At 38.9% G+C, this 11,161-nt stretch overlaps 3 protein-coding genes across 5 annotated transcripts in view; all 3 read left to right on the top strand.

The window, feature by feature from the left end:
* LOC113207722 (protein maternal effect lethal 26-like) overlaps positions 1 to 1,561 on the top strand; it is a 6,642-nt gene extending 5,081 nt beyond the window's left edge. The window contains exons 1-2 of one of the 3 annotated variants that reach the window (XM_026424391.2): positions 84 to 189; positions 438 to 1,561. In XM_026424391.2, coding sequence (XP_026280176.1) covers positions 182 to 189; positions 438 to 1,467 — 1,038 coding nt within the window. In that variant the 5' untranslated portion in view covers positions 84 to 181 and the 3' untranslated portion in view covers positions 1,468 to 1,561. Of the gene's footprint in view, positions 1 to 83; positions 190 to 423 lie in introns of those variants that run through there. The other 2 variants (XM_026424392.2, XM_052267328.1) reach the window with 2 other exon arrangements.
* A 150-nt stretch (positions 1,562 to 1,711) lies between these two features.
* Positions 1,712 to 8,219, top strand: LOC113207711 (N-acetylglucosamine-1-phosphotransferase subunits alpha/beta). The gene is made up of 16 exons (XM_026424375.2): positions 1,712 to 1,997; positions 2,232 to 2,290; positions 2,374 to 2,541; positions 2,642 to 2,853; positions 2,928 to 3,136; positions 3,210 to 3,332; positions 3,411 to 3,610; positions 3,690 to 3,792; positions 3,897 to 4,049; positions 4,138 to 4,951; positions 5,046 to 5,223; positions 5,301 to 5,453; positions 5,527 to 5,710; positions 5,810 to 6,000; positions 6,098 to 6,359; positions 6,459 to 8,219. Exons 1-16 carry the CDS (start codon positions 1,872 to 1,874, stop codon positions 6,579 to 6,581), a joined length of 3,258 nt encoding a protein of 1,085 aa, XP_026280160.1. The 5' UTR covers positions 1,712 to 1,871; the 3' UTR covers positions 6,582 to 8,219.
* A 272-nt stretch (positions 8,220 to 8,491) lies between these two features.
* On the top strand, positions 8,492 to 11,083 carry LOC113207712 (nuclear pore complex protein Nup50). Its single transcript, XM_026424377.2, has 6 exons — positions 8,492 to 8,724; positions 8,850 to 9,058; positions 9,143 to 9,380; positions 9,480 to 9,623; positions 9,736 to 10,234; positions 10,310 to 11,083. Exons 2-6 carry the CDS (start codon positions 8,876 to 8,878, stop codon positions 10,623 to 10,625), a joined length of 1,380 nt encoding a protein of 459 aa, XP_026280162.1. The 5' UTR covers positions 8,492 to 8,724; positions 8,850 to 8,875; the 3' UTR covers positions 10,626 to 11,083.
* The last annotated feature ends 78 nt before the right edge of the window (positions 11,084 to 11,161 follow it).

The raw sequence follows: 11,161 nt of genomic DNA, 5'->3' as shown, positions 1-11,161 counted from the left end.
GGGGGCGGCTATAGTCCCTAAGTTATCACCTCATCGCAGCTGGGGCAACGAGCTGAGCTTGCTGAACTCACGACCTCGCTTACGATAAATGTTTTGGCAGCTGAGGGAATCGAATAAAGTCATCCGACTTTCTGTTAGTATCAACAGCGACATTGTCGAAATTGTATGTTCTGACGAGTGAATGCAAAGGTAGGTCACGACGAGTTCTAAATAGGGTATTTCAATGGAGCTCGAAAAGGAAGTAAGAAGAACAAAACCATATCCAGAGCGCTGTGGTGGGGCGCGCATACCCGCCACCCTCCCTCGTCTATGCCCACCCCGACCACAGCTCTCTTGATCCGGTTTTGTTCTTCTTGCTTGCTTTTCGAGCTCGATTGAAATTCCCCCTTTGAAACTGTTTACTTCATTTTATATTTGACTCAGTGTACGACTCCCAGGACTTCCCAGTATCCCGGCATGCGCCTTCTGCAAGTCTCGGAGCAGACGGTCCGCCGCAGGACCGTCGAGAAGCTCAAGCTTGAGCTTGAGCGATTTCCACTCACCCCGCTCAGGATCAAGGGGGGGCTGCTGTCGTTCAAACCTTCCCTCTTAGCACACCAGGTCAAGGAGGATGACAGCAGATGTACAGTGTCTTTGTATTTAAGGAACTGCGAGGGCAGCGACCGACTCCTGGTTCTCTGCAGGATGACTGGGGGATTCTACGCGCGGGGGCAGTCACAGGAGGCTCCAGCCAGAGCACCTCAAGTTGTGGAAAGGCGTTTTATTATCAACTGTGACGAGGATGATGGAGAAACGCGTCGAGCATTTGATATGGACGAGGTTATCAGTCTTCAACCGGACCACCCGTTTGACCAGGTGACCGTCCTGTTCCACGTGTACGACGTCGCCAGCCCGCGGGCCGCAGTCGGCGTGGGGCACCACCTCAACCAGGCCCGTCTGCAGGGCAACCTTTGCGACCTGAAGCTGGTGGTGGAGGGCGTGGAGCTTCTCGCGCACCGCCTGGTGCTGGCCGCCCGCAGCCCGGTGTTGAGCAACATGCTGACGGGGGACTTCAGGGAAGCCCGCGAGGGTCGCGTCGAGCTGGTGGACGCCTCCAGGGTGGTTGTAGAGAAGTTTCTCGAGTTCCTCTACACGGACCTGATAGAGGAGTGGCAAGACAGCGAGCTGGAGCTGCTGCAGCTCGCGCACAAGTATATGGTGCCGGAGCTGGGCACCGAGTGCTCGCTGAGGCTCTGGAGCTGCGACCCTCCTGGCGCCCTGGAGGTGCTGCACGCCGTCGGCCTGAGCGAGATCATCTGCGGCCCGCTGCGCCAGCGGCTCACGGCCATCGTGGTGGACAACCACAAGGTCCTCGCCGACACCCCGCAATGGCTCGAGTTTAAGAAGACTTTCCCCGTGCTCGTCGACACCATGCTCGGTCACAAAGCTCAGACATCGTACACGATGGCCTCCGTGTGGTCACTCTAAGGGGTTCAAACGGCTTTTGTCGTCTTTGGGGTATTGTTCATTTTAATCAATAAATTTTATGCATTTATCTAACCAATAAATTAATGGAATACAATTTTATACTGTAATTTAATAAGTGGAACAATTGTGTTCTCTGCGGAGGGTTTCGTTTCGCACGAGAGCGCCCTGCATTGAGCATGGCAAGCGTTCCCGCCCAAAGTCCTCCCTGTCATTTACCCTCTTCCCCGCTATTCGCAGACTAACTGCGGGGAGGATGTGAGCGAGCAGTAGATACTCCCACATCCCTCTCTCTCTTCTCAGGATCAAAACAAGCACACAATTTCGTTGATCAATGAGGGGAGTTGTTGATAATGTTTTGCTGAAATCAGCTTTAATATTCGCTCTACCGCAGCCAAAGTTGTAATATGAACACATGGAAGGTTTTACAACGGAAAATATACGACGTTTTGTCTCACAAATATTTTCTTATAGTGTTATTTCCATGTCTAATATTGACTCTTCTGCTTTTGTCTATAATTCAAGTTGGAGAGGTTAGTCAGAAGTTAAATTTTATTTTATTGAAACGATAAGAAGGACATGACATTTTAATGACCTTGTTCGCTTTGAAGTGCTTTTTAGTACGAATTAGAGTCATTATATTCACCATAACTGAACTGCTTTTTGAATATTTCAAACACAAGCAGTGTTATTGTTGCCAGTTGATCATATCAACAATAATTAAATATACATGTATGATATCTTGATGACTTCTATAACCATAACAGGTTTGGACCATCTGGTTCGAGAGAGGCCAACATGGAAATTACGTGTCAAATCCCGGGAGGTATGTAAATGTGCAACATCTTTTGGGAATCTTAAAGCTATTGTACTGCTTAAACCATTATAAATTATTTGTTTTATTTATAGTCCATGTTCCGCTGATATTGAAATTGATGCTGTCTATACATGGGTAAATGGTTCTGATCCTACTCTTTTAAAAGATCTGAAGTATCATAGGGAGAAAAATGAAATAATTGATAGGTGGGCTGAATGTCCTTACCCAGATTGTGAACCCTCGCATATTGTTTTGTACAGGTACAGTACAGTTTTGACTCAAATTTGCACTCAAATTCGCATACCTTGTTCTTACTTTGATGATGAAATTATATTTGCTTAAATTCTAATATTATTTCAGAGGATGTGGAAAATTTTCTAAGCTACTAAGAGACCAGCTTCCACCTATTGAAAGATTAGAAGCTGGTCCCAATTCAGTCACTAGTCTAGTCACCTCCTCATATTGTCAAAATGAGACGTCGAGTCTGATATACTTCTCCAGCATTGATCATGCTGCAAAAGCTATTCTAACAAAAGTTAATGGATCCCTCTCACAAGGATTTTGGACCACAGGTAAAATTTATTTTGATATTTCTTTCTAAATCTCAACAACCAACAATCTTCTTACTCTAATTAATATTTTGCAGACCATGGACTTCCTGAGAGTTATCCAACACCTCAATGGATTCGACTCTCCGGTTTGGTGTCAAAATTTTTTTCAATTCCGGCTGATTCTATGAAGAAAATGCTTTCCAAGCAAATTCACTCTGATATTTTAGAAATTTGGCCCAATGCCGAGCATAGCTTTGTAATCTTGAAGCTATTAACCCCACAGGCTGTTGATCAAATCTTTTTGGTGAGAATTCATTCAACCTTTCGGAGAAAATCTCGCATTTAAATTTTTTAAATGTGTTTATCTCTTTCTACAGAAATCAAGAGTACTCAATCTAGCTGGAGACTTAGTAGTTGTTACCAAAATTGCTTTAGTTTTTAATTACCCTGTAAGAAACCGCTTTGATCACTTCGCACCATCAAGATTTGAGGATAAAGAGGTAAAGATAGCAGATGAGTGAAAGTATATTTTTTAGAATATGTTTAAAATTACTCAATCAATGTTTCTCAAACAACAGGAACTTCGATATTCCTTACGGTCACTTGAAAAGCATGCACCATGGATCCGTCGTGTCTATCTTGTGACTAATGGACAAATTCCCCACTGGCTTGATTTAGATAACCAACGTATCACATTGGTCACTCACAAAGATATATTTCCAAATCAGAGTCACTTACCAACATTTAGCAGTCCTGCTATTGAATCCCATCTGCATAAGTATGTCCTTTCTTTAAATCCTACTAAAGTGTCAGTAAAAATTATCAAGTGACAATGACTTTCAATCTATGTTCATCAGGATAAAAGGACTTTCTAATAAATTTTTATACCTGAATGATGATATCATGTTTACTCAAAATGTATGGCCTGAGGATTTCTTTACAAATTCAAAAGGATTTAAGGTATATTCTTGTTTTAGTAATAAAATAAATTAAATTATCTATATTTATCTGATACATCATTTTTGGATCTCAAATAATTTTTCTCTATCTCAAACTTGTTTTAGATCTACCTCTCCTGGCCTGTTCCGGATTGCAGTCCCACATGTCTATGGTCATGGGTTGCAGATGGCTCATGTGATTCTGAATGTAATGTAGTTGAGTGTGGATTTGATGGAGGTGATTGTAATGGAACAGACAGCTTCCCAAATTCATTGAAGGTAGTGTTCAATGACATTACTTTTACGGAGCCATAAATAATTGTATTATTGTTTGACCTATGACCTAATATGTACTTCTACGCTTTAGATTCGCCTGCCAAGGGAAGAATTTTCTGTCTATGATGAATTTTACGATCTAGCCCTGGAGAAAGCCGACAACTTTATGAAGAATGCACCTGATATCAATTTCAATTACTTGCAAGCACCAGCTGCAGGTCTTGCTGAAAACAATCTCCACAGTCGAATTAAAAAAGTAGCTCTAATTCCTGGGGAAGAAGATGATGACCTTATAAGACTTCAAGAACCAAACAGAGACTATGGAGGAAGAGACAGTACAAAGCGGCACAAACGAGCTGCTGTGAAGAAGAACTTGGCTAGCAAGAGCTACTTTGAAAGTAGCATGGTAGCAGGCCAGTCTGCTGATTTCCCTGGAAGTGTAACAAATTCAGACAGTGGTATAAGACGGGCTCTACTTGCTGCAGATCAACTCAAAGGGGCTGAACGACCAAGGCATAGATCACCGTTCCCACAAACAGATGTGAATAATACATCTGTTGAAATGAATAGCAAAAGGATTGTAAGAACTGGTGGAACATCAAAATTAAATGGTTCCCTTTATGGTTCAATTAATGATAGACAGCAGAATCATGGCCAGTTTCCTCAACATGCAAACTCACATCCAAATCAAAGCATTACATTAAGTGTCAACAATACAACAAATAATTTACGAAGCATTACCATGATCAACAACAGTTTGAGAAGCACTCATGTACTGACATCTGTGAGAAATAGAAATGTAAAGAATTTCTTGAGATTATTAAATTCTACCAAAGAAAAACGTCTACATAATCTTATGGAAAATGAGCTAAATGAGTCAATTGATCAGACGTTGATGGAGAAAGGTACTATTTAATTAGATTAGATTGTTGGAGTTATCAATTCATCATTCTGAACTGCTTACTATTTTCACACATACATAACTGTATTTTGTTACAGAAAATCATAGGCAAATATGGTACGGAAAGTCAAAACATAGAATATTGGACTCCTTCGCAGAAAGTCTATTGCATGTCAACATGTTATATAACCGTGTTTATGGATTTGAGACTAGACGTGTCCCTGCTCATGCTCCCCATCTGATTGAGAAACATATAATGGGTGAACTACAAGAAAAGTAAATCACTAAATCTTCAGTGAAAATTAATTGGTTTACAAAGAACATCTCTCAAAGTGTTTCTCATATTTGTACAGGTTTCCAAAAGAGTGGGAGGAGACATCATCTCATAAGCTGAGAAGTCCTAAAGACATGCAGTTTGCTTTCTCTTATTTTTATTTTTTGATGAGTGAGGAAAAAGATATGAGTGTTGAAGAACTCTTTAATTTATATGATACTGATCATTCCAGGTATTACTCCAATTCTAACTTCCTGTAATTTTTAAAGGTTCATACATTTTAAATATTCTTTTGAATCTTACAGAACTTGGTCTGATAGGGAGATTCGCACATTGATGACAAGGTTGTACCCAGCTCCATTGAATCCACATCACCTGCTTCAATTCGAAGAGTTTGTTTTAACTTGTGCGAAAAACGCTCCTTCATCAGAGGCTCCAGCAATACAAATGTCCACACCTATGTATGAAAGATATCAGGATTCCCCATTGGTAAGCTACAGTAATTTGTTTTATCAGCACAAATATGAAATATAATTTTTAAAATGTGTTTGCATTCCATTTTTTTATTTTTTTATTTTTTTTTTACAGCCTACTGTCACCTGGAATTTAGTAAATAATTGCCCAGCATTAAAAAAATTAATGTTAACCAATCTGGGCAAGGAAAAAAAATACCCGTATGAAATTGTGAAGGAGTGGAGCAAAGATGTTATATTCAAAATGCTTCACTCAAATGTTTCACATCTTGTTGGGCACTTAGATGACATCCGTCGGAATCCCAAGTATGTTGTTTTTAAAATTTACAAATTGCTTTCCTACACAAATTTAAGACTCATTTTTTTTATCCATCTTTATTGTTGTGCTGTTTGATTTCTACAGGAAGTTTGTGTGTCTAAATGATAACTTGGACCCAAAGCAAGAGACTGAAAATGCTATGGTTCGAGCTGTTTTGAGGGACTTTTATCATTCTTTTTTCCCTCTCCCCTCAAAATTTGAGCTACCCCTTGATATGCGCAATAGATTTCTTCATGTAACTGAGCTAGAGGACTGGAAAAAAAGTAGAGCTCAGCTACGTATTGCAGCCATTCTTGCTGTTATTACTTTGTGTCTTCTAACTTTTGCTGTTGTATGTCCAGAGGAGGTAAGGAGAGAAATTTTATGTATTGTCTCTTACACATGTTTCTTGACATTATCATATTTTAAGTTGTTTTTGATTTTAATCTGTTTGATATTCCTTAAGGTTCGTCATTACGGACGCAGAATTTTTGAGCTGGCATTTTGTTATCAACGGCGAAGACCGAGTAGAATAAGAGGCAAAAGCCGCAGCCCAGTACGTGGCTCAAGTAGCACTCGCTCAGTATGACATCAAATATTGTGTTATCATTGTGATCATTCCCTTTTGTGAAGTCTTATTTTCTGCTGTGACACTGAACCCTTTGTATAAGCCAAAAAAGATGAATTTTGCTGAATAGGTGTATAAAATTTCCAAAATTTATTTTGTGTTGGCTGACTTTTACATATGTATTTGTTGAAACATTGTGATAATGTATTTCTTAAGTAATGGTTTCACTTCACACCAGATCTTTCTTGAATACTAGTACTAGTACGAATGAATTAGCCAGATAAGTTTTTCTATATTGTGTTTTGTACTACTGTACCTAGAAGTGTCATACCTTTGAGTTGTTGTGCCATCCTTACAGTGATTATTGTATTTTTTTGTCGTTGATTGTTATAGAAACTTTATTGATTATATCAAAAAAGGGGAGCAGTAAAACTATCAGGTGCATTTAATACATAATTCAAATCTTAAAGATTTAGTTTAGTTTTATTTTTGTAATCTAAGTAGTTGCCATAATTACTGTGACATGCAAAGTTATGTTCTTTCATGTATTTTTGCTCATACTCCTGTCTGGCAAACAAAGCTCATTATTGTTCTAATAAGCTTTGTATGGGTAGCATTTTTATTGTAATGATGTCCTACCACTCCTACTCATTAGATTGTACCCCACCACAGTGACCACTAGGTCTCTAGTGAATATATCCTGTTATTAGCTTTTATCTTTAGAGTGGGCCATTGATTTAAAATGGAAACAAAATGTCTATGAGTTTTAAAGTTGTTTTTTTAGACATTGATTGATCCTGTATGCTTTACATTAATTTTTCAGATCGAAGTTGGTATTTTATGTGTAGTTGTAATTGCTAGTTCCTGCTTTATTTTATTTTGCTGAGGCACTGCTTGCGCAATGTTAAATGTGATAATTATTACCACTTCTAAGTTTTGTTCTGACTGGTACTGTTAACTGATTTTTATTTTATCTCCCTTTTTCTGTCTTTGAAGGCTTCAAATTGACAAGTAGAAGTACTCACTTATAATCAGTCACATTCTTTTTAAACTTATTTGAAGTATACTATTACCTTTGTTTCTCCATCTGGTGCCTTAAACAATAAGTGTTTAATGAATCTGCCAAGCTATTTATCTGGTCATATCTATTTTTAAAACCTAGTTATTTAATTTTGATAAGACAAACTTGCTACCTATCGTGATTTTCAATTTCCTACTGTGAGAAGCGTTTTGTATTCCAAGGCATTTATTTGAGGGATTTTTATGTATGTCTTATTTCCATGAAAATGAAACCAAGTTGACGCTATTTTTCAAAAAGATGTAGTTACAAAGGTCTACAACAAAAAAGCAAAAGGAAATGAGCTTTTTAAGGACCTTGTTGGTCAGTTTACTAAAATATGAGACCAAAGTATCACATGCCATCAAGACTGAGCCAACATGCAAAGAACAGTCCTATTACACTCTAGATTTAGGGAAAATGATCAATCTGCAGAATCAAGTTCCTAAATTATTTTTATTATTATTATTGTCTGTGATTTGTCCTAAATGAGATAAAATCTCATACCAATGATAAGGTACACTCAGCTTTATTAGTCTCTTTCTGTAGCAGTTTTTGTTATATCATTTTTGTAACAGCTTCAATAAAGTGATGAACTGTAATCATGGCTCTAATTCCATCGTCTTTCTCAGTCAAGTTTAAAATCCTTAATAGTTTCGAGAAAGCATGGTGAAAGTGTGAAAATGGTCGTTCTGTCAAAAGAAAGTGTTTTTTCGTTCCCGTCTATCCTTGAGAAAAGGGCTATCTTTGGGCAGGGCAGACGCACTCATTTGGTTCTTCCCGCTCACTTCAACAAGTTCAATTTTCAAACCTGTATGTTGGCAATTTTGGCCAATTTGAAATCCTTCCTTCTTCTTTTTTTGTTTTCCCGCCGCACGCCGCAGCCGCCCGCACACACACTCACCCAACAGCGAAAGCACGGCACTGGTTGTCAGCATTTCAAAGGAACTACTGCGTAAATAGTGATTTATGATTTTTATTCCTGCTTGTAGGATCTGCAAGAGGGCAACTTCGGTTTCCTAAGTTGTCGAACTTTTCACGTAGTTCAGTGAGAAAGTGTTTTGAGTGCACATCTGTTCAGGGTCAAATTTGACCCATATTTTGTAGGTTAGTTTTACCCCCTACATACATTCCTTGATAATACTTCTCGTGCCATTTCTTATACTCCTCAGTGCGTCACTAGTGACGGGTGATATTTCTTCTCAACTCGCGTTTTGTCGTATTTGTGTTAGGACATCCTCGTGACCTTACCGTAGTAATGGCGAAGAGAACTGCAACAACAGAACTGAACCATGACAATTGGTGTGAAGAAGACGAACCGGAGGCAGCAGGAGTATTTAAACGAGCATCAGACGATGCAATAAAGGGACGGCAAATCAGGACAGCTAGACGCAGAGGTGTTGCATCGGCCGGAACCGATTCTGATGCTCCTGAGGCCCAGGTACTGTGTTTCGCATACTATCAACATTTGTATAGTTTTGTGAGTTTTAGCCCATATCTTCACCCACATCTTATGTTTCACCAGTCTGTATCGAAGAGTGTGTTTGCTGGATTTACTGGATTTAATAAAAAGGCAGACCCAGCCCCTTCAAAGGGTCTGTTCAGTTTCCTTGCCGCAACTCCTAATGGAAGTAGCCCTAAAGAGGACTCTGGATCGACTGTCAAAGCCATTCCATCTCAGCCAGCTGTGACATCTGAAATTGAGAAGAAGTCTGTTAATGGGATTGATAGTGTGTCAGATCCCTCTGTTAAAACCAATAGTGGTAAGCGAAACTCAATTTTTAGAATCATTTTGACCCAATGTGACTATTAATTTTGGAGTAGATTATAGTCCTAAATTGTATTTTTTTTATTTACTGCAGATAAAGAATACTACAGAAAATTAAAGGGGCTCAATGAAAGTGTATCAAAATGGATAAGTTCTCATGTGTCTAGTAATCCGTTAATTTTACTAACCCCTATCTTTCGTGACTATGAAAAACATCTTGCTAATATTCAGGGCAAAGGTAAATCTTTAATATAGCTGTTCTTTGCTATAAAAATGCAGCTGTCATTACAAAATGCTTTTGACTTTCATCTGTTGATCTAAAGATGCTGATTTAGTTGTTTTGCTTTTAGGGGAAAGTAAACCAGAAAATTCATCTGTCCAGCAAGAGCCAACAGGCACTTTTAATGTCAATAAGGTCTCTGACTCAAGTGCAGTAGCTGGCAATAGCAAAACAGAAGACACTACTAATAAGCCAAGTGAAGAGAAAAAAACCTTTAGCTCTAGTATATTTGGTTCTGCTGCCAGCAGTGCACCGACTGCAATGTCAACCGCCACTTCAACATTTAGCTTTGGCTCCGGCACAGCTCCTCAAGCACAACCACAGTTTCATTTTGGTTCACCTACAACTTCTAGCACAACTGGCAGTACTCCAACTTTCAGCTTTGGATCTGCCAGCTCAACATCTCCATCTGCAGGATTTTCTTTTGGAAGTGGTAAACCTTTCACATTTTCAAATGTTGCTTCAAATGCTGACGAGAAAAAGGATGATGAGGAAGAGGCTGATGAGGACACCCCACCTAAGCCAGATCATAAGCCAGTAAATGAAGAAGGAGCCACGTATACTAAAAGGTCTGCTGTTATTCATTTTTTTAAAGCATTCTGATTGTCCCTATTATTTACTCACAGTATTATTTTTACCCCCAGGTGTAAAGTCTTTATCAAACAAGGTAAAGACTACTCTGACCGAGGAATTGGAAATTTGTTCCTAAAACCAGTTGATGGTGGAAAAACTCAGCTCATTGTGCGGGCTGATACAAGTCTTGGCAACGTGCTACTGAATACCCTTGTGAGCTCAAGTTTACCTGTCCAAAGGATTGGAACCAACAATGTAGCAGTTGTTTGTATACCTACCCCAGATTCTCAGCCACCTCCAGTTACTGTTCTTATTAGAGTGAAGACAAGTGATGATGCAGATGAACTATTTAACAAATTGGAGAAGCACAAGAAAGAAGCAACATAAATTGGACTTATTAAGCTTTCAGGTTTCCTTTTGACTGAGTTGACAACATCTGATTGTGATGTAGAAGAAAGACAAAGCCTGAACTGGGCTATTTGATTGTTACAATTCTCAAGTATTCACTGTCCAAACAAGTTTGTCAAGTGTTTAAGAGAAGCTTTCTATTTATTGCACATAAGTTTGACAAGACAAAACAGCAGATGTTTGTTGCTATCCCATACCTACTAAATCGTAGTTCCTCCATTCAATAGATTAGTGTATTGATGACACTGTCAGCGTTGCACTGGAAGCATTTCTTAAATTTCCATCTACCTAGCTCAATTTCTAAAGCATTAAAGGCATCAATTGTATGTACTACGAAATCAATTTGACTCTTATCATAACCTTGATTTTGTTGTAGTCTATGAGAGAACTGTGATTAATTAAAATTGTTAGATTAAAATTTTTGTTGAGTGAGTGAAGACTGGAGTGTGCAATCAAGTACATCACTTTTTATCAGGACACTGATTTCTCTCTAGAGTAAATTACATTGCATATAG

The sequence above is a fragment of the Frankliniella occidentalis genome, unplaced genomic scaffold (assembly GCF_000697945.3).
Source record: "Frankliniella occidentalis isolate FOCC.00 unplaced genomic scaffold, Focc_3.1 Scaffold50, whole genome shotgun sequence".
In the NCBI taxonomy this organism is placed as follows: domain Eukaryota; kingdom Metazoa; phylum Arthropoda; class Insecta; order Thysanoptera; family Thripidae; genus Frankliniella; species Frankliniella occidentalis.
The sequence above is the reverse complement of the archived record's forward strand: the minus strand, read 5'-3'. Positions and strand labels throughout refer to the sequence as shown.